Genomic DNA, 22,562 nt, shown 5'->3' with positions numbered 1-22,562 from the left:
AGGAGGGGACATGAGAAGTCTTTGGCAGGTAGGATCAAGGAAAACCCAAAAGCTTTCTATAGGTATGTCAGGAATTAAAGAATGACTAGGGTAAGAGTAGCGCCAGTCAAGGACAGTGGTGGGAAGTTGTGTGTCGAGGCTGAGGAGATAAGCGAGATACTAAATGAATACTTTTCGTCAGTATTCACTCAAGAAAAAGATAATATTGTGGAGGAGAATGCTGAGACCCAGGCTATTAGAATAGATCAGTAAGAAGTCTTACAACACCAGGTTAAAGTCCAACAGGTTTGTTTCAAACACGAGCTTTCGGAGCACGGCTCCTTCTTCAGGTGAAAGAAGTCTTTGGCAGGTAGGATCAAGGAAAACCCAAAAGCTTTCTATAGACTTCTCATGTCCCCTCCTTGCTCGTCTCAGCTCTCTCTTTAGATCCTTCCTCGCTTCCTTGTAACTATCAAGCGCCCCAACTGAAACTTCACCTGAAGAAGGAGCCGTGCTCCGAAAGCTCGTGTTTGAAACAAACCTGTTGGACTTTAACCTGGTGTTGTAAGACTTCTTACTGTGCTCACCCCAGTCCAACGCCGGCATCTCCACATCATTAGAATAGATGGCATTGAGGTGCGTAGGGAAGAAGTGTTGGCAATTCTGGACAAGGTGAAAATAGATAAGTCCCCAGGGCCGGATGGGATTTATCCTAGGATTCTCTGGGAAGCCAGGGAAGAGATTGCTGAGCCTTTGACTTTGATTTTTAGGTCATCATTGGCTACAGGAATAGTGCCAGAGGACTGGAGGATAGCAAATGTGGTCCCTTTGTTCAAGAAGGGGAGTAGAGATAACCCCGGTAACTATAGGCCGGTGAGCCTAACGTCTGTGGTGGGTAAGGTCTTGGAGAGGATTATAAAAGATACGATTTATAATCATCTAGATAGGAATAATATGATTAGGGATAGTCAGCATGGTTTTGTGAAGGGTAGGTCATGCCTCACAAACCTTATCGAGTTCTTTGAGAAGGTGACTGAACAGGTAGACGAGGGTAGAGCAGTTGATGTGGTGTATATGGATTTCAGTAAAGCATTTGATAAGGTTCCCCACGGTCGGCTATTGCAGAAAATACGGAGGCTGGGGATTGAGGGTGATTTAGAGATGTGGATCAGAAATTGGCTAGTTGAAAGAAGACAGAGAGTGGTAGTTGATGGGAAATGTTCAGAATGGAGTTCAGTTACGAGTGGCGTACCACAAGGATCTGTTCTGGGGCCGTTGCTGTTTGTCATTTTTATAAATGACCTAGAGGAGGGCGCAGAAGGATGGGTGAGTAAATTTGCAGACGACACTAAAGTCGGTGGAGTTGTAGACAGTGCGGAAGGATGTTGCAGGTTACAGAGTGACATAGATAAGCTGCAGAGCTGGGCTGAGAGGTGGCAAATGGAGTTTAATGTGGAGAAGTGTGAGGTGATTCACTTTGGAAAGAATAACAGGAATGCGGAATATTTGGCTAATGGTAAAATTCTTGGTAGTGTGGATGAGCAGAGGGATCTCGGTGTCCATGTACATAGATCCCTGAAAGTTGCCACCCAGGTTGATAGGGTTGTGAAGAAGGCCTATGGTGTGTTGGCCTTTATTGGTAGAGGGATTGAGTTCCGGAGCCATGAGGTCATGTTGCAGTTGTACAAAACTCTAGTACGGCCGCATTTGGAGTATTGCGTACAGTTCTGGTCGCCTCATTATAGGAAGGACGTGGAAGCCTTGGAACGGGTGCAGAGGAGATTTACCAGGATGTTGCCTGGTATGGAGGGAAAATCTTATGAGGAAAGGCTGATGGACTTGAGGTTGTTTTCGTTAGAGAGAAGAAGGTTAAGAGGTGACTTAATAGAGGCATACAAAATGATAAGAGGGTTAGATAGGGTGGACAGCGAGAGCCTTCTCCCGCGGATGGAGGTGGCTAGCACGAGGGGACATAGCCTTAAATTGAGGGGTAATAGATATAGGACAGAGGTCAGAGGTGGGTTTTTTACGCAAAGAGTGGTGAGGCCGTGGAATGCCCTACCTGCAACAGTAGTGAACTCGCCAACATTGAGGGCATTTAAAAGTTTATTGGATAAGCATATGGATGATAAGGGCATAGTGTAGGTTAGATGGCCTTTAGTTTTTTTCCATGTCGGTGCAACATCGAGGGCCGAAGGGCCTGTACTGCGCTGTATCGTTCTATGTTCTATGTTCTAAATCTGCAGAGGGATTTGGATGGTTTAAGTGAATGGGCTAAGGTTTGGCAGATGGAATACAATGTTGACAAATGTGAGGTTATCCATTTTGGTAGGAATAACAGCAAAAGGGATTATAATTTAAATGATAAAATATTAAAACATGCTGTGCAGAGGGACCTGGGTGTGCTAATGCATGAGTCGCAAAAAGTTGGTTTACAGGTGCAACAGGGAGTTTTGTCCTTCATTGCTGGAGGGATAGAGTTTAAGACAAGGGAGGTTGTGCTGCAACTGTATAAGGTGTTAGTGAGGCCACACCTAGAGTATTGTGTTCAGATTTAGTCTCCTTACCTGAGAAAGGTTTTACTGGCGCTGGAGCGTGTGCAAAGGAGATTCACTAGGTTAATCCCAGAGTTGAGGGGGTTGGATTACGAGGAGAGGTTGAGTAGACTGGAATTGTACCCTTGGAATTGAGAAGGATGCGTGGGTGGGGGTTATAGAAACATATAAAATTATGAAGGGAATAGATAGGATAGATGCGGGCAGGTTGTTTCCACTGGCGGGTGAAAGCAGAACTAGGGGGCATAGCCTCAAAATAAGGGGAAGTAGATTTAAAACTGAGTTTAGGAGGAACTTCTTCACCCAAAGGGTTGTGAATCTATGGAATTCCTTGCCCAGTGAAGCAGTTGAGGCTGCTTCATTAAATGTTTTCAAGATAAAGATAGATAGTTTTTTGAAGAATAAAGGAATACAGGGTTATGATGTTCAGGCCGGAAAGTGGAGCTGAGTCCACAAAAGATCAGCCATGATCTCATTGAATGGCGGAGCAGGCTCGAGGGGCCAGATGGCCGACTTCTGCTCCTAGTTCTTATGTTCTTGTAGTAAAGCACTGCTTGTGCCTTGCTCAGACCAACCATCAATCACACTTTAGCCTGTATTTTGCCATGAATCAACCTGTATTTTGTGCCATTCAGCTGCATTGATATTACATCCAAGGCTGGCACAGTTCCGGATGTAGCGAAGGATGGCAGAGTCCCTGCAGTTGACCCCATCGACTCATCCATTTCACCCTACTGCCATCACAAATGATGCTGGAAACAATCAGCAAATATCCTCTTGGGATATGGTCCAATAATGTAGATGCAACAATAATTATCACTTGATGTTGTCCTTGACTCATAGTCACTTGTGTGGTGAATGTGATTCACACTATATATAGTTGCCAATATCACTCCATGTATATATGCTCGTTATCTACCCATTGTAAGTGCAGTTGCACTATCCGACCACCAGGGGGAGTCGCTCTGGGAGTACGCGAGAGTTTGTACTGGGCTCCTTCCTTGGCTCCGCCCAGGACTCCTCCCCCTGGGACCGATGTATAAAGATCAGTGCCTTAGAGCCAGCCTGCAGTTCATCTGGAGTTCAACGACGAATAGGCTGGCTCTATTGTAAGTGTATTAAAGCCTCTGTTCAGATCCAACTACACGTGTTCGCTGAATTGATGGTTCCATCAATTTAATACACTTAAGAAGCTGCCGAAGTAAAGCATGGAATCCGCTCTAAAACTAGGATGTCTAGAACTCGATCCGCAGGATGCAGAGGCGAAAGAAACCTTCTGCCACTGGCTGAAATGTTTTAAGGCCTACCTGGCCAAAATCAGCACCGCTGAAACTACGGAGGAACAAAAGCTCAGCCTACTGCATGCGAGGGTAAGCCACAGAATTTCGACACAATTAAATCCAGCCGGTTCCTACACCGCTGCGCTGGCGATTTTGCACAAAATGTATATTAGGCCCATGAACAAGGTCTTTGCCCGCCATGTGTTCACGACTCGCCGACAACGGGCTACTGAAACTTTAGCTGAATTTGCACGCGAGTTGAACAATCTCTCAAATGACTGCAATTACCAGGCCGTAACCGCGGCCGAACATAGGGAGCTTGCTGTGCGGGATGTTTTTGTAGTGGGCCTTCGATCTAGCTATGTACGCCAGAGACTATTAGAAAATGGGGCCCAGGGCTTAGAGACTACCGTAGAGGCTGCTATCATGATGGAAGTTTCCTTCCGCAGCCTCAACTCGTTTCCCGCGGACCCCGCTAACCCCGCATGGGCCACCGACCTGAGGACCCCCCAAGCCTGTGCCGCAAGACCCCCCAGCTATCGCGCTGCCACAGCCGGTCCTGCTGTCCCAGTCAACTACTCAAACTATCCAGCTGCTCCAGCTAATTACTCAGCTCCCCCAGCCAGCTACTCAGCTCGCCAAACCAGTTATTCAACTGCTCCAGCCTGCCACTATTCAGCTCCCCAAACCAGTTATTCAACTGCTCCAGCCTGCCACTTCTGTGGACAAAGCCAGCACCCGAGGCAGCACTGCTCAGCCCGATCCGCGACCTGCAGCAGCTGCGGGAAGAAAGGCCACTATGCTAAAGTGTGCCTCGGCAGAATGGACCCAGCCCTCAACACCCCAACAGTCCAAAAACATCGCCCCCAGCACCAGCAGGCCCGCGGGGCCCGAAACGCTGCGGCCTACGCTCAGGCTCCGCCCCCTCCCGCCACGTGCGATCCATGGGGGCCGCCATATATGCAAACCTCCACCATGCGGCTGGCCACGTGCGATTCATGGGGGCCGCCACCTTGGACACCATCTTCATCACCACCCTCCACGTGCGATCCACGGGCCCTTTGCTGCATCCCCAGACTCAAACAGCTCATCGGAGGAGTATGACCTCCCCAGGCAGTCACAACATGGCCCGCAACTCAGCGCAGTGTTCCTGCATCAAGCTCGCCAGAACGCAGCGGCATCTACTCGACAAGACACCCGATCGGAAGAACTCGACTCCCCCGGGCACCCACCACGCGGCCTGCAACTCAACACGGTCACCCTCGACCAATCTCGCCCCAAGCATCTGAGAAATTCGATGACGGAGGTCCAGATCAACGGGTACAACACGTCGTGCCTCTTCGACTCCGGGAGCACAGAGAGCTTCTTTCACCCAGAGCTGGTAAGATGCTGTTCCCTCCCCATTTATCCCGTCAACCAAACTATCGCCCTTGCTTCGGGCTCCCATTCCATCCAAATCCAAGGCCGCACTACAACAACACTAACGATTCGAGGCGCTAGCTATTCCAAATTTAAACTGTATGCCTTGCCCGACCTCTGCGCGCCACTCCTCTTAGGCTTGGATTTCCAATGTAATCTCAAGAGTCTCACCCTCAGCTTCGGCGGGCTCCTGCCCCCACTCACTATCTGCAGCCTCGCCACGCTGCGCATCGCCCCCCTATCCTCTCTTCGCCAACCTCACCCCGGATTGCAAACCGGTAGCCACCCGCAGCAGGCGGTACAGCCTGCAGGATAGGGTATTTATCAGAACGGAGGTCCGAAGGCTGCTCAGTGAGGGGATCATAGAGGCCAGTAACAGGCCCTGGAGAGCTGAGGTGGTGGTCGTCAAGACTGGGGAAAAATTCTGCATGGTCGTCGATTATAGCCAGACCATCAATCGCTTTACACTCCTAGACGCGTATCCCCTCCCCAGAATCGCAGACATGGTAAACCAGATCGCCCAATATCGGGTATTTTCCACGGTGGATCTGAAGTCTGCATACCACCAGCTGCCAATCCGCCCGGAGGACCGCCACTACACGGCGTTCGAGGCCGATGGCCGCCTCTTCCATTTCCTCCGGGTTCCCTTCGGCGTCACTAACGGGGTTTCGGTGTTCCAACGAGCAATGGACCGAATGGTAGACCAGCACGGGCTGCGGGCCACGTTTCCGTATCTGTATAATGTTACCATCTGCGGCCATGACCAGCAGGACCACGACGCCAACCTCCACCGTTTTCTCCAAACGGCCCAAAAATTAAACCTTACATATAACAAGGAGAAATGCGTGTTCCACACAAACAGACTAGCCATCCTCGGCTACGTCGTGGAGAACGGAGTCCTGGGCCCAGACCCGGACCGCATGCGCCCCCTCTTAGAACTCCCCCTCCCCCATGGCCCCAAGGCCCTCAAACGGTGCTTGGGGCTCTTTTCGTACTACGCCCAGTGGGTCCCCCAATATGCGGACAAAGCCCGCCCACTCTTCAAGGCCACACTATTTCCCCTGTCTGCTGAGGCGCGCCAAGCCTTCAGCTGCATCAGGGACGACATCGCCAAAGCAGCCATGCGGGCGGTGGATGAATCCACTCCCTTTCAGGTTGAGAGCGACGCCTCAGAGGTAGCGCTAGCAGCCACTTTAAACCAAGAAGGGCGGCCCGTTGCATTTTTCTCCCATACCCTATCCGCTTCAGAACTCCGACACTCCTCAGTCGAGAAGGAAGCACAAGCCATCGTGGAGGCTATCCGACACTGAAGGCACTACCTCGCAGGTAGGAGGTTCACCCTCATTACCGACCTACGGTCGGTCGCCTTCATGTTCGACAACTCTCAAAGGGGCAAAATTAAAAATGACAAAATTCTTCGGTGGAGGATTGAACTCTCCACCTACAATTACGATATCAAATATCGATCGGGGAAGCTCAACGAGCCCTCGGATGCCCTATCCCGCGGGACATACGTCAGCGCGCAAATCAGCCAGCTAAAAGCCATCCACGATGACCTCTGCCACCCAGAGGTCACCCTGCTCGCCCACTACATCAGAGCCCGAAACCTGCCTTTCTCCAACGAGGAGGTAAAAGCGGTCACCAGGGACTGCCCGATCTATGCGGAGTGCAAACCGCACTTCTATAGACCAGACAGGGCCCACCTGGTCAAGGCTTCTAGGCCCTTTGAACGCCTTGCGATCGATTTCAAAGGGCCACTCCCCTCCACTAACAAAAACATTTACTTCCTTAACATTATTGACGAGTTCTCCCGATTCCCCTTCGCCATCCCATGCCCCGATATGACCTCCCACACAGTCATTAGGGCCCTGCATAATGTCTTCACCCTGTTCGGTTTCCCCAGCTGCGTGCACAGCGACCGGGGTGCGTCCTTTATGAGTGACGAGCTGCGTCAGTACCTGCTCGACAAGGGCATCGCCTCGAGCAGGACTACCAGTTACAACCCCAGGGGGAACGGACAGGTGGAGAGGGAGAATGCGACGGTCTGGAAGACCGTCCTACTGACCCTCAGGTCCAGGAAGCTCCAAGTTTCCCAATGGCAGGAAGACTTCGATGACGCGCTCCATGCAATTAGATCCCTCCTGTGTACAGCTACCAACTAAACCCCCCACGAGTGGCTCTTCATTTTTTACAGGGGCACTACCACAGGGGTCTCACTTCCGGCCTGGCTGAGGACGCCAGGCCCGGTTCTCCTAAGGAAGCACGTCAGGGCGCACAAAACCAACCCCATTGTTGAAAAGGAGCGCCTGCTTCATTCCAACCCACAGTACTCATTTGTTGAGTTCCTGGACGGTCGCCAGGACACAGTATCCCTCCGGGACCTGGCACCTGCTGGATCCAGCCCCCATCTACCCCCACCGAGGAACTCCATTCCCCATTCCCTATGCGGCCGCCCCCTTGCGCCCCCGATTCTGCAAGCTCACCCCACCAGTCCCGAGCGCCAGCACCAGCCCGCCTCCCCGCGCCCCCAGTCTCCATTCGACCAGGAGGTGTATGAGGCTCGGACAAGACTCGCCCCAGAGCCGGCAACCGTACCCCAGACCTCGACGCCCGCCCAGCCACCGCAAGAGACTGAAACCCCGGTGCTCCGCAGATCAAAACGGACAATTCGTCCACCGGACAGACTGACTCTTTGAGCCATCACCCCCGCCGGACTTGATTTTTTTAACAGGGGGTGAATGTGGTGAATGTGATTCACACTATATATAGTTGCCAATATCACTCCATGTATATATGTTCATTATCTACCCATTGCAAGTGCAGTTGCACTATCTGACCACCAGGAGGAGTCGCTCTGGGAGTACATGAGAGTTTGTACTGGCCTCCTCCCTTGGCTCCGCCCAGGACTCCTCCCCCTGGGACCGATGTATAAAGATCAGTGCCTTAGAGCCAGCCTGCCAGTTCACCTGAAGTTCAACGACAAATAGGCTGGCTCTATTGTAAGTGTATTAAAGCCTCTGTTCAGATCCAACTACACATGTTCGCTGAATTGATGGTTCCATCAACTTGTACCAGGCGAGATCCCATAGAATGTCAACATTGGCAAATGCAATAATCCCCATGAGGCCCCAGGGGTACACTGATTGATCTCTGTGTGGAAGTCGTGAAATATGAGCATCTCTGCTCGTGGGCAGAGGCCTGCCCAGCTGGGACTCAAAAGAACCAAGTGTAAAAGCCGGCCCAGAAAGGGACGGGCATATTGGTTGTCCCAATGGGACTGTGTTGTGTAAATCATTTGCTGCCACAGGCAGACATTTTGTGATCTTGATTAAAACTAACATTCACCTTACGGCTGACATCCTAGGTCTTAATAGCAAGGTTAAAACGCTTGTAACATTGCTGTTTTGTGACGTAACAAATGCCCACTAAATCCCAGAGGTAAAGAGAGCACCTGCTTTAAATAACCTGAGCACAGACTTCACGGTAGCACATTGGTAAACAGCGTTGCTTCACAGCTCCAGGGTCCCAGGTTCAATTCCCGGCTTGGGTCACTGTCCGTGCGGAGTCTGCATGTTCTCCCGTGTCTGTGTGGGTTTTCTCCGGGTGCTCCAGTTTCCTCTCACAGTCCAAAGATGTACAGGTAAGGTAGATTAGCCATGCTAAATTTCTCTTAGTGTCCAAAAAGGTTTTGTGGGGTTTCTGGAATACAGGGAGAGGGTGGAGGTGTGGGCTTAAGTAGGGTGCTCTTTCCAAGGGCCGGTGCAGAGCCATAGGCTGAATGGCCTCCTTCTACACTGTAAATTCTATGATTCTTTACAATAAGTAAAGACTTCATAGTCCCAGATGACAATATGCTATGGTGATTTAAGACGAGGACCAGGTGAGGGGCAAGGTTGAGAGTGCAGAGCCTAAGGGCAGCACGGTGGTGCAGTGGATAGCACTGCTGCTTCACGGCGCCGAGGTCCCAGGTTCGATGCCGGCTCTTGGTCAATGTCCGTGTGTAGTTTGCACATTCTCCCATTTACGTGGGTTTTGCCCCGCAACCCAAAGATGTGCAGGCTCGGTGGATTGCCCCTTAATTGGAAAAAAAAAATTGGGCACTCTAAATTTAGAAACAAAAAGAAAAAAAAAGAGAGGGCCTTCATGGATAATCTCAGCGGTACGGGAATTGAACCCATGCTGTTGGCTTCGCTCTGCATTACGAACTAGCTGTCCAGCCAATTGAGCTAAATCGGCCCCCTCCTTACAATAGAATCACAGAACCTACAGTGCAGAAGGAGGCCATTCGGCCCATTGAGTCTGCACCGACCCTTTGAAAGAGCACCCCATCTAAACCCAATTCTACGCCCTATCCCCATAACCCCAACTAGGGGAAATTTATCATGGCCAATACACCTAACCTGCACATCTTTTGACTGTGGGAGGAAGCTAGAGCACCCAGAGGAAACCCACGCAGACACAGGTAAAACATACAAACTCCACACCGACAGTCATCTGAGGTCGGAAACAAGCCCTGGTCCCTGACACTGTGAGGCAGCAGTGCCAACCACTGTGCCACCGTGCCACCCCATAGGGTTTGATGCAATGCGTAACTCTGAGGGCGATTCACAGAAGGACTGTATGCAGGGTGGATAAAGGGTCAGAAATGAGGGTAACATCAATTTCTGTCTTTCCCAGCCATACTGTAAAGCTGCAATCGCCTTTTTCGAGTTCAGTATCACTGCAAACTTCTTCTGGTTGTTGGCGGAAGGCCTGTATCTCCACACGCTCATCGTCGTCTTCTTCACTGAGAGGAAGTATTTATGGTGGTACATTGTGATGGCCTGGGGTAAGTCACATTCTTTTCATTCATAGAATCGTATGGCACAGAAATTGGCCATTTGGCCCCATGTAATAGTTACCTACTTTCACCATTACTCCCTCATAACCATCTACATTTTTCTTTACATCCAATTCTCTTTTGGAGGTTTCACACAGCACATTCCGGATCTCGAAAACCCACTGCTTAAAAAATGAATACCACTCATCTCTCATTGTTTTTATTTGGCAAATTATCTTAAATCTGTGTGCACCAAGGTCTTGACCCGCATAGTTCTTCCCGATCTGGTCTACCCAAACCCCTCAGGATTTTGAACACCATTAAATCTCCACTTTAACTTCTATGCTCTATGGACAATAATCTCACCCTCTCTAATCTCTCCACATAAAAGGGATCAGAGGAGAGCTGGCAAGTTGGATACAGAACTGGCTTGGGCACAGAAGACTGAGAGTAGCAGTAGAAGGGTTAGTTTGTAAATGGAAGGCTGTGATTAGCAGCGTTCCACAGGGATCAGTTCTGGGACCTTTGTTGTTCATAGTTTATATAAATGATTCGGAAGAAAATGTAGCTGGTTAGTAAATTCGCAGATCACACAAAATTTGGTGGAGTTGCGGATAATGAAGAGGATTGTCAGAGGATACAACAAGACATAAACTGATTGGAGTCTTGGGCGGAGAAATGGCAGATGGAGTTTAATCCGGACAAGTGTCAGGTAATGCACTTTGGAAAGTCCGATGCATGCAGGAATTACACAGTAAATTCTGTGCAAAACACGTTCACATCATTTCAACCTGGCTTAGTGCTCTGATAGAAGGGTGTGAAGGTTGGCCTGGGCTGTACTGGGTTGACTGCAGAGGGCTGAGGGGTGGAGGAGAGATGGGCAGATGTTGGGCTTGGGCCAGGGACCCCAGTTCAGCTAGCGCTCACTGCCCCGATGCCCCACCCCCATCCCTCTGCACCACATACGTACCTGCCCCACCCCCCCCTGCACCCACCTCCCCCATCCGCACCTCCTACACCCAGGTCGGGGAAGAGGACCCTGAGGGGAGTGGAGTAGAGAGTTATTGTATTGTGGAGTAGTAGAATAAACCTTGTCGTATCCTGTCTATCTGTCAACATGTGGAGGCCATAGGGCAGCACGGTGGTGCAGTGGGTTAGCACAACCGCCTCACGGCGCCGAGGTCCCAGGTTCAATCCCGGCTCTGGGTCACTGTCCGTGTGGAGTTTGCACATTCTCCCCGTGTTTGTGTGGGTTTCGCCCCCACAACCCAAAATGTGCAGAGTAGGTGGATTGGCCACACTAAATTGCCCCTTAATTGGAAAAAATAATTGGGTAATCTAAATTTAAAAAGAAAACATGTGGAGGCCTTGCCTTCGATCACAACACTGGCGACGAGGATAAAGTGGAACTACCACAAGCATAGGACTCTGCACTCCCAGCCAGCCTCAGCAGAGCTTGGAGATACCTCTGTCAATAACAGGGCAATGGTGCTCATTGGTAAGCTTGAAACCTTTGACGCCGATACTGATGATTGGGCCCAGTATGTTGAAAAGGTGCAATTATTTTTTCAAATAAATGCTATTGGGACAGCGAGTGACAGACAGGGTAGAGTGTTTCTGGTCTCCAATGCTGAAATTGTGTTCGGCGATCGGCCGGAGAATCCCCGTTTTCTCCGAAATCCCGGGTGGAGCCGCTTTTGTGATGCTCTGCCCCCTCCAAAAGGGCGCACACGCAGAGTACACCACGCACCGTAGGGATGGCCTCAGGATGTCACCTGAGGCCCTTCCCGATGCTCCACCCCTGATGGGCCGAGTTCCCGGCGTGGAACACTTAACCTATTTTTTTCCACGACTCGCATGGTTGCTGCGGACTGAGTACAGCGCCACCACAGTTGGGTGGGAGCCGTTCCACGGGCAGGGGGGCTTTGGAGGGAGCTGGGGGGGCACTGGTGAGGGGTTGTCAGGGGTGGCGAGCCTGGTCAAAGGAGGGCAGATTTTGGAAGGCCGGGTCCTCGCGCGGCTGGCGCCATGCAGCCGCCGCCGCCGTACGCATCCGCGGCCACTGGCCATTTCTGCAGCTAAAGCCAGGGTCTCTATGCTCCATTCCCGGTAGCCCCCCACCAGACAAAGGATCGGTGCAGCTTTTCCATTGTTTTCCGGGTGTAAAACACCATTGTTCCAATGTCGGAATCAGCACCTAGTCTTCAAATCAGAGAATCCAGCCCCATGGCTTTGCTGACTGCCATTGGCAGACCATCTTACGCTTTAATTAAAAACCTTGCTCACCCAGATGAACCATGCAGCTACTACGCTGCACTGGTCGACCTGGATGGCCATCACCTGAATCCGCAGGCCCCTATCATGGTCCGATGGTACCAGATTCATACTGCTTCACAGGCTTCAACTGAGTCAAACAGGCAGTATTTGGTGCGGTAGCAGGGTCTGGCTGCCCCTGCGAGTTTGGAGCTGCCCTGGCTGAGTCCCTGAGGGACCTATTTGTTTGTGGCCTGCAGGATGGGGAGACACAGCGAAGGCTGCTGATGGAGATGCCCCTGAACCTGCAGAGGGCCTCAGACATAGGGCTTTCCCAGGAGAGCACGGAACTCAGGCTCCATAACTCCAGATCATTAGCGGTCCTCAACATGTTGTCGGAGGGACCGCCGGCCGGCAAATACCAGAAACAAACAACCTGGTTCTTCACACGATGGGAGTCATCGCAGGTCACATGACCGCTGCCGAGACACGCCCCGGAGCAACCGGGGAGTCTTCTCCGACTCAACAGTCTCAGAAGGCGGTCACCCGCATTAAGTGGAACACGAGGCCAGAAGCAAGTCCTGGAGGTCACAAAAAGAAGCTGTTCCCAGGCAACAGGCCAGTCATCTTCTCCCAAGAGGCTGAACACACTCCCTGGAAGACCTGGAGGCTGAGGAACAACCTCTGCCACTACACTGTGTCATGGGCCCCAGGGTCGCACCTGCCAGGGTGACTCTGCAGATTAATGGACACCCCACCGAGATGGAGTTGGACATGGGACGGCGGTCTCCGTCTTCAGCTGCCGCACATTCATAGCAATCCAGACCAGTGTCCAGACACTGGAACATAGGGTCACAGGAGCCTGGCTGACCACCCACACTGGAGAACCTTTGGTAATCAAGGGCACTGCCTTTGTAGCCGTTGTATATGGGGATCAGGCCGCGTGCCCACCATTGGCGGTAGTAAGAGCTGACGGACCAAGCCTATTTGGGCACGATTGGCTGCGACATCTGTGACTAGATTGGCAGCGTGTGTACCAAATGTTCTCACATGGTCCAGAAGGGCTTCTGGCAAAATTTCCATCAGGTTTTTCAGAAGGCCTCAGTACAATACAGGGAGCAATGGCCACGATCAGCGTGGATGAGAACGCTCAACCCAGGTATTTCCACATCTGTCCTGTGCTATACACACTTCGATCCAAGATCGACTGTGAGCTGGACCAGTTGGGCATTATCTGCCCCATCCATTTTGCAGATTGGGCAACACCAGTGGCTCCAGTAATGAAGCCTGATGGGTCAGTGCAACTGTGTGGCAACTATAAGATGACCATCTATCATGTGTCCAGTCTCGACCATTAGCCAGTCCCTTGAATTGAAGATATTTACACCAGGCTCAGTGCGGGTAAGATATTCACAAAGCTAGACATGAGCCACGCACACCTACAGCTTATCCTTGACCCGTGGAAATATGTAACAAGCAACACCCATCAGGGTGTGTATGAGTACACCCATTTGCCATTTGGGGTCTCCTCGGCCTGTGCAATATTCGAGCATGTCATGGAGAACATATTACCCAGATTGCCAAGAGTAGCTGCCTAACTGGACAACATCCTCATTACTGGAGCATCCTGCAGAGAACACATGGAGAACCTCACCGAGGTCCGCAAACGGTTTGCTTAGGCCGGGGTCCATCTATGGAGAAGGGTTTTTCATGCGCCTGAAGTCACATATTTGGGCTACCGGGTGTACAGCAGGGGCCTCCATCGGTAGAAGACAAGGTACGGGCGATCTGTCAGGCCCCCATCCCTCATGACCCAATGGAATTATTCAGGGAAATTCATTTCCGGATGGCGATGTTGCTCAACCCGCTCCACCAACTATTGAAGAAAGGATAGCGAAGCGACTGGGGGCCCTCGCACCAGAGGACTTTCCAAGAGGTAAAACGGCGCTTCTCGGTGGACGAGTTACTGACCCATTTTTTTAGAACAGTACAGCACAGAACAGGCCCTTCGGCCCTCGATGTTGTGCCGAGCAATGATCACCCTACTTAAACCCACGTAACCCGTATACCCGTAACCCAACAATCCCCCCATTAACCTTACACTACGGGCAATTTAGCATGGCCAATCCACCTAACCCGCACATCTTTCTACCCATCAAAACATTTGCTCCTTAGGTGCACTGCCTTACCCTACGGCGTCAGGGCGGTCCTGGCACACTGCATGCCCGACGGCCCAAAGTGGCCAATAGCGTTTCTGTCCCACACACTTGCGGACGTTATGCGCAGGTGGAAAACGAAGGTTTGGCCGTCATATTCGCGGTGCTAAAATTCCATCATCACGTTCATGGATGCACGTTCACGATACACACAGACCACAAGCCTCTGCTGGGGTTATTTAAAGGGGACTAAGTGATCGCACTGATTGCGTCTGCCCAGGTCCATTGATGGGCGTTGCTACTCGCCGCTTACGAATATACCCTGGAGCATCGTCCGGGCTCAAGTATTCCGCATGACGACTCGTTAAGCCACCTGTCCCTCCCTACAAAACTGGCAGCACCCAACGCAGCTGCGGAGGTGACGGCCACCCTCCACTTTTTAGACCCTGCCGGTAAAGGCAGTCCGCAAAACAGAATGGACCACGGCAGACCCAAAATTATCACCGTTCCGGCACATGGTCCATTATGGGGCCCAGTATAGGGCACTGCCAGACGAACTGAAGGCCTACACCTCGAAGCTGCCGTAGATGTGGGAGATGCGAGTGGTTGAGCTCAAGCAGGCTCACGCATCTTGTTGAATGACCTCCACAACCTCCACGGAGGTGTGGCCACATAATAATGCTGGATCGCAGTTATATTTAGAATCCGAAGATCGAGAAGGTGGCCCACAACTGCTTTCCATACCAGGAACACAGAAAAGCCCCGCCGGCAACCCCGATGCACCCCTAGACGTGGCCCAGGAAACCATGGTCGCGAGTCCACATAGACTTTGCCGGTCCATTCCAGGGGCCAACATTCCTCATACTACTGGACGGCCACTCGAAATGGCTAGAGGTACACCAGCTTCCCACTGCAACCACCATAGGCAGACTGCGGAACATCTTCAGCACGCATGGTTTGCCCGAAGTCCTGGTATCCAGCCAGGGGTTTGCGCCGTTCATGGCTACAAATGGCATCCGGCAAGTACGGACTGCTCCAAATCTCAAGGCCTCTAACTGGTTGGCCAAACAAGCGGTCCAAACCTTCACAAAACGAAAATGAAAATAAAGTCCGCAGGATCCTGGGAGACGTGTTTGGCACATTTCCTTTTCAGTTACCACACAACGCCGCATGCCATCACCATTCCACCAGCAGAATTACTCATGGGGCAACGATTCAGGACACACTTCAGTCTCATCCTCCCCGGGTCAGTCAGCATGAAGAATGATGTAGAGACTGGTGACATGGTCTAGTCTATGTCTGAAATTTCAGAGCGGGAGCCCCATGGAACCCTGGCGTGATCAGGATCAGTATCCTACACGGTCGGACCCAGGAAAATGAAAGGAAAATGTCGGAAATTAGGAAGCTTGGGTGACTGCCGCGCCCACGGATCCGTCCAGTGACAATGGTGACAATGATGCTGGATCTGACATATATCACCAGACAACCACATACCAGCACCAAAAGCACCAACAACTTCGCCACCCGAACCATTACAACTTTGTCACTCTTCGTGGAAATGATGGTCACGGTAGGTTACACACCTCCCCCCAACTCGCCACCCCGCTGTCCAAGCGATTGATGGATCCATCGCCAGAAGACAAGGATGTTACTCCAAACTTGGGACGCAGTGGTGTGCGACCACCCCCTAAGGAGTCAGAATCTACATTGTATCAGATTCCCCTTGTACACCTTGGAATACAAACTCCCCAGGTGATTAGAGGACGGAGCTTCCTCCCAATTGTAGGAATCCCCACAGGATATTAAACACGACCTGTGAGCAGGTCGAGGAAGAGGACCCTGAGGGGAGTGGAGTAGAAAGTTATTGTATTGTGGAGTTGTATCTGTTATCTGGCTACGTGTGGAGTCTGGCGGGATTCTCCGTCCCTCCGCGCTGGAATCGCGCCTGGTGCGGGGGCAAAGAACAGCCATTCACACCGGAAATCCGGCACGACGGCACTACCACGATTCTCCGCAGACTCACCAGTCCCGCCCATGCGGTCGACACGGCGCCGGTCGGGGGCCGCAGGAACAGGCCTCCGCGCCGATTCTCCGCAGTCAACCGGCCAAATTCCCGCCGGTGTGGTCTACATGTGGTACCACCCGGTGGGATATGGGACCCACGGCCGCGGTGGCAGTCCTGGTGGGGGACGGGGGGTATCTGACCCGCGCGATGTGCAAACATTAATGGCAAAGCTTTTCAAATAGTGGTCAATAGATATTGAGGCAATTATTTGAAATCATATTAAAAAGAGAAAAGAAACAGCTCTGAGGGGGATGCCAGAATTTTACCCACTCACTGACATTCCCTCCCTCAGATGGACATTTTCAGAGTTTCACTGGGCAGTAGGTTGCAGCCTGCAGGAGATTTACATTAAATTTGGTCCTTTTTCAATTGCAAAATTGCAAAGTACGGTCCATCGCCCAGTGAAGCCCCTCACTCCCTCCGCCACTCACTAGCTCTCCCCGTCCTTCTGTCCAATCTTCATCCCTCCGTCCTCTTTTCCTCCACTCTCTCTTCCTCCAGCTCCCCCCTCCCCCCTTCTCATTACATCTTCTCCCTCTCCCTCCCTCCATTCCTGTGTAAATTTGCAGCGGACCCTCTAGGGTCAATCTGGCTACTCCATTCTGTCGAGCGACTGCCTTACTCTGCGCTAGCTGGCCTGGGGAAGGATATTGGAGCACAGGCTCGGACACCGAGCCACCGCCCCAGGAGGCCGCTGAAGGGATCAGTGCCGGCTGGGCTGCAGGTGGTGGCTGCCGAGAGCAACGGGAGAGCAGCGCAGATTCTGACAGCTGCCGTTATTCAGCCGCAAACTCAGCGGAGTCTCTGAACCTGAGGTTCAGGTGCCTGACATCCGGGAGAGACAGAGGGAGGGACAGAGCAGGACAACAATTACTGAGACAATAAATACAGGGGTAATACATATACATTGAAGGGAGGCGGGCATTCGGTGTGCTCCCGGCCTTGGAAAACACTATCGACCAAATGACCTCGAAGGACTTACTTGGAGCTTGCTACATCACTCCAGTTTGACACAGCTAGCAAGGCGGACTTGTGCTTTTGTGGACACATCACAACAGCCACTTCTCAGTCCCCCCCCCCCCCCCCCCCCATCTCCCCCTGCATTTGTCAGTCTGCCTCTTGTCGTAGTGGTGGTAATTTAGATGGGGGGGGAGGTGGCATGGTCAGCCCAGTGTGGGTTCTGATGTGTTGGGTATGCTGGGTCTACGTGGACTGCGTTTGATGCAGTGTAGAGAGAGACAGGCTTTCAACACTTGAAGAGATGCAACACGATTTTATTGAACAATTAACTATAATACATGCTTAACTGTGGGTTGACACTATGCTGACTTGACTGGAGACGTGAGGCTAGCCTGACCAGGCTAACTGACTACCACATGGTGTTTGTACTAGTTGCTGCTCACGAGCTCCGACTGTCTCAGAGGCTGGATCCCGAGAGAGCAGGAAAACTGGTGCCCTCTGGCTTCATAGTGGTAGTGTCCTGTCTGGTGATTGGCTGCTGTGTTCTGTGTGCTCACTGGTCATCCTGTGTGTCAATCACTGCCTGTCTGCACTCCATCATATGTATATTATGATGGAGTGCAGACATGATGGATGTATATTATGACAGGTTCGGGCCTGGTTGGGTCAGGGATGGGAAATCCCATGCAGGTGGAGGAATGGGGAAATATCGTGTGGGGATGGATTGCTTAGTTGGCTGGGGCTTGTGGGAGTCTGCTGAGGGGTATGGGGTGGTGTGGAGGGGGAGGGGTTTCCTGTGCGAGACTGTGGTCTGGGTCGGTAAAATAGTTACTCTGAAGTTAGAAATGTTTTTTTTCTTCTAACTCTTTCAGAGTAACAATCAACATAAAACTCAGATCCATCCAAAGTTAGCGATTTTAAATCGTTTTGTCAGGTGGTTCCCGCCCAGCGCCATTGTCCAGAGCAAGTTCGTCCTTCTGGACAATTTCTGCTCAAACTCTTACCTGGGAACATCCAAGAGGGATTCTCCAGCGCAGCTTTGGGGTACCCCGCATATCCGATACTGGGAAACCAGGAAATTACGGCTGCTGTCTTTCAAGTGAGGTTTTGAAAATCAGCTCCATTGCTATCTTAGGTGATTACAAAAGTCCCCATGAATCTACTTGAAGAAGTTCTCCCGATGTCCTGACAATATTTCACCTTCAGCCAGCATAATGAAAACAGAATATCTGGTCAATAACACATTGCATTTTGTGAGAACTTTGCCGTGTGCAAATTAGCTGCTTGTTTCCAAAATTACAGTAGTGATGACCGTTCAAATGTATGGAGCGATGAAAAGGTGGTGCAGGATTTTGTGAGCAACATAAAGACTAAAGTACAGGAGAGAAATTGAATAGCGTGTTTCTGTGCTCCAAGCTCAGTGTCATTCTATGTAGCTCTAAATATTTCATTAGTTGTAATTCCCTCTTCTGTCCCATCACCTTTCCTCCCTCCTGGTAACCAAGCTGATTGTGCGGCCATTATGAAACTCTGATTTGGCCTGAACTGGAGGATTGTGTCCAATTCTGGGCAGAAAAGATTCACCAGAATGCTTCCACGGATGAGGAGCCTCAGTTATGTGGATAGGTTGGATAAGTTGGGGCTGTCCTCCATTGAGAAGAGATGCTTGACAGGAGATTTGATAGAGGCGTTCAACATCATGAGTGACTGTTTCAACAGGCTGAAGAGTCAAGAACTGGAGGACAGTGAAGATGAATGACAAAAGAAGCGAGAAAGTGAGATGAGGGGAAACCTTTTTTACACAGCGAGTGGTTAGGGTCTGAGATGAACTAGCTGAGAGTGTGGAGGAGACAAAGTCAACTTTGGCTTTCAAAAGGTTAATCACCTGAAGGGAAACTATTTGTGAGGCTAGAGGGAAAGGGCAAGGTAATGGGATTAGCTGAGTTGCTCTTGCAGAGAGTTAGCACAGACATGATGGGCTGAATGGCCTCATTCTGTTCTATAACCATGCTATGATTCAATGATTCAAGGTCATACCACAGACCAGTCTCAGAAAAATGTTGGAAAGAGCTGTCATACCCCAGGAATTGTTCTTCTGAAAAGCCATGTTCCACCATTTCAACTCAATGTATATCATATTGTTCAACCCTAATGAGGAATCTATTGAAAATGTCATTTATTATACTTAACACAAGACATTGTCCTCACGAACAAAAATGCAACCTCTAAACCTGACAAAAGAACGAGCAGGAAGATGCGCGCTTTTTTAACTGATTACTTAAAATGCCTTAATCCTACCATCGATTTTCTTTATCTGATTTCCTTCAGCCCTTTCACCATGAAAGAATAGATTAATTCTGAAAATAGTAGACTTGCTGACTAACTGCAGCTGTGATGTTCACAGTGAAGAGAATCTCAGCCTCAGGTACAACACTTATCTGTACTATTGATTCTATTTCTGTTTCTACAGGTGCCCCACTGTTGATCACTGTCAGTTGGACACTTGCCATGTTGCACTATCATGATGTTGGGTAAGAGAGAAAAAGCCTATCTACATCAGAGCAATGTGAAGACTGCTTTCCAATTGTCCCTTACTGTTTCCAATTCCAGACATCAGCTGCTCAGTGCCCAGTCCAGAGGCGATTCTCCCTGTGTTAGTCTGGGTAATGGGTTTTATCGGATACTTGGCCATTCACGTTTTTAAAATTGAGCACTGACCAAAGACATTCTTCCGCATCCACACCTTCACCCCTACATACATACACATACCTAGATATACATATACACATTCACACAATCCCACAGATACACACACATAGAATCATAGAGTTTACAGTGAAGACGGAAGCCAATCGGCCAATCAAATCTGCACCATCCCTTGGAAAGAGCATCCTACTTAAGTCCATGCCCCCACCCTATCCCCGTAACCTCGTAACCGCACCTAACCTTATGGTGACTAAGAGGCAATTGATCATGGCCAATCCACTTAATCTGCACACCTTCGGACTGTGGAAGGAAACCAGAGCACCCGGAGAAAACCCATGCAGACACGAGGAGAATGTGCAAATTCCACACAGACTGTTACCCGAGTCCAGAATAGAACCTGGGTCCCTGGAGCTGTAAGACAGTAGAGCTAACCACTGTGCCACCGTGCCGCCCCTCAAGCACACTTAAAAACAGCCTTATGTATCCACATATGGACCCCTATATTCGCACACAGCTACACACAACCAACGCATACACTCTACACACAAAAACAAAACTGCCTTTACACACACCACACCCCGCACACACCACAACCTCACACCAACACACAACACACTTTTCAGTGGGAGGCTCTGGATGGAGATCAGGATGAGGAATCCTGGTTAACTGTTCACATTCTTTACACCATATGCGGTCAGTTGGTGCACTTTGTACACTGGCATTCCTGCCAAAATCAGCTCACTTGGAAATTCTGGGAATTCCACAAGATTACTTCCAAATGCAAAAGTTTAACTGGATATTTCCTTTAGGTGCTGGGATGCTATTGCTTCTCCATACTTTTGGATTATTAAGGCTCCAATTTCTCTGACAATTTTGGTGAGTATTCCTCCTGTATACCTGTGATGGCATTGTCATGATTGCACTGCAGTTTTGATGGTATTTTCTTTGTTTTCCTCTGTTACTGATCTCCCTGGGTCTCACATTAACTCCAATAATAATATCTGGTGAAGGAATCGACCTGAAGCCTTTCTTTTACATTGGGCTCCGAACAGTTCAGCAAACAGTCCCCGTCTGCTTTCCCACACCCACCTGTCCCAGCTGTGTCCATTTCTATCCTTTTGGAGGTTAAAGCCAATGATTTTGCAATGTCTTTGCAGTGTAAGGATGCAATTGTTGCTGCATTGACATCTCTCACTTGCACTGGCTGAGAGGGAGGGCAGGAAACCCTTGTGTCCTCATGCTAGTGCCATTCTGATATTGGTGACAGGGAGGCCAACAGGCGTGATCCAGATTATTCCTGCTTTGTTTTCCCATCCACATTCCTTGACAAAAAATACACACATGTTGACAATGCTTTTCATGGCCTCTGTGTGACCAAAGAGATACATATCCAAGAACGTAATTTTTTGAAGTATAGTCGCTGTTACAATGGAGGAGATATGCCGTACAAACCTGTGCATGGTGTGGGGAGACAAATGATTTGGATTTATTAACAACAATTAATTGGGGCAATTAGCAATTTTTCTGAGGGATTTTCTAATCTATATAGTGTCGTACGTACACTAAAACAATGAAGGACAATTTCACAAAGATGCCAGTTAAACCAGTTTTCAGTGTCCTTAACAGCTTGTTCTTAAGACACAATCTACATGTAGCTAGGATAAAGGTTAACAACATGTTTTTCTAACTCGACCTAAGGACCAGACGCATCTTTCAGGTCTGGCACCACGTAGGGAGGAATCCATTGAAAGAAAAAGGGTAGATAAAGGTAGATGATACTCACTCTGCCTGGGTGCACATGTGTAGGGCGGAATTCTTCCAAAGGCCCGACGCCATCGCGAAACCCGGAGAGGTTCACAATGGCGTCGGAGGCCTCTCCTGGCCCCCTATTCTCCCCCCGCCGGGGGGCTAGGAGGGCCGTGCCGGGAAACTCGGCCGCGGGGCCCAGTCGCTGGCGTCAAGGCCCGGTGTGCCGAGAATGACGCGGCCGATGCGCCTAATGACATCAGCCGCGCATGCGCAGGTTGGCCGGCACCAAACCCGTGCATGCACGGTTGCCGTCTTCCCCTCCGCCGCCCCGCAAGACGTGGCAGCTTGATCTTGCGGGGCGGCGGAGGGGAAAGAGTGCGTCCCATTGAGACGCCGGCCCGACGATCGGTGGGCACCGATCGCGGGCCTGTCCCCTCCCGAGCACGGACGTGGTGCTCAGTCCCCTCTAGGCCCCCCACAAGCCCCAAACGGGCATCTCATGCCGTGTTCACGACGGCAGCGACCAGGTGTGGTTGCCGCCATCGTGAAACGGTTGCGAACGGCAGGCCGCTCGACCCATCCGGGTCGGAGAATCGCTGGCTGCCGTGAAAAACGGCGGCC

General features: G+C 50.7%; 1 protein-coding gene across 1 annotated transcript in view; it reads left to right on the top strand.

Annotated features, from left to right (window-relative positions):
- Positions 1–22,562, top strand: part of LOC119954548 (vasoactive intestinal polypeptide receptor-like) — a 284,628-nt gene that overhangs the window by 229,034 nt on the left and 33,032 nt on the right. The window contains exons 7-9 of the mRNA XM_038779875.1: positions 9,911–10,061; positions 19,957–20,017; positions 21,002–21,068. Of these exons, the coding sequence (XP_038635803.1) occupies positions 9,911–10,061; positions 19,957–20,017; positions 21,002–21,068 (279 nt within the window). The remainder of the gene's footprint in view (positions 1–9,910; positions 10,062–19,956; positions 20,018–21,001; positions 21,069–22,562) is intronic.

This window comes from Scyliorhinus canicula, chromosome 19, assembly GCF_902713615.1.
Source record: "Scyliorhinus canicula chromosome 19, sScyCan1.1, whole genome shotgun sequence".
In the NCBI taxonomy this organism is placed as follows: domain Eukaryota; kingdom Metazoa; phylum Chordata; class Chondrichthyes; order Carcharhiniformes; family Scyliorhinidae; genus Scyliorhinus; species Scyliorhinus canicula.
This window is presented reverse-complemented; position numbering and strand designations above follow the sequence as displayed.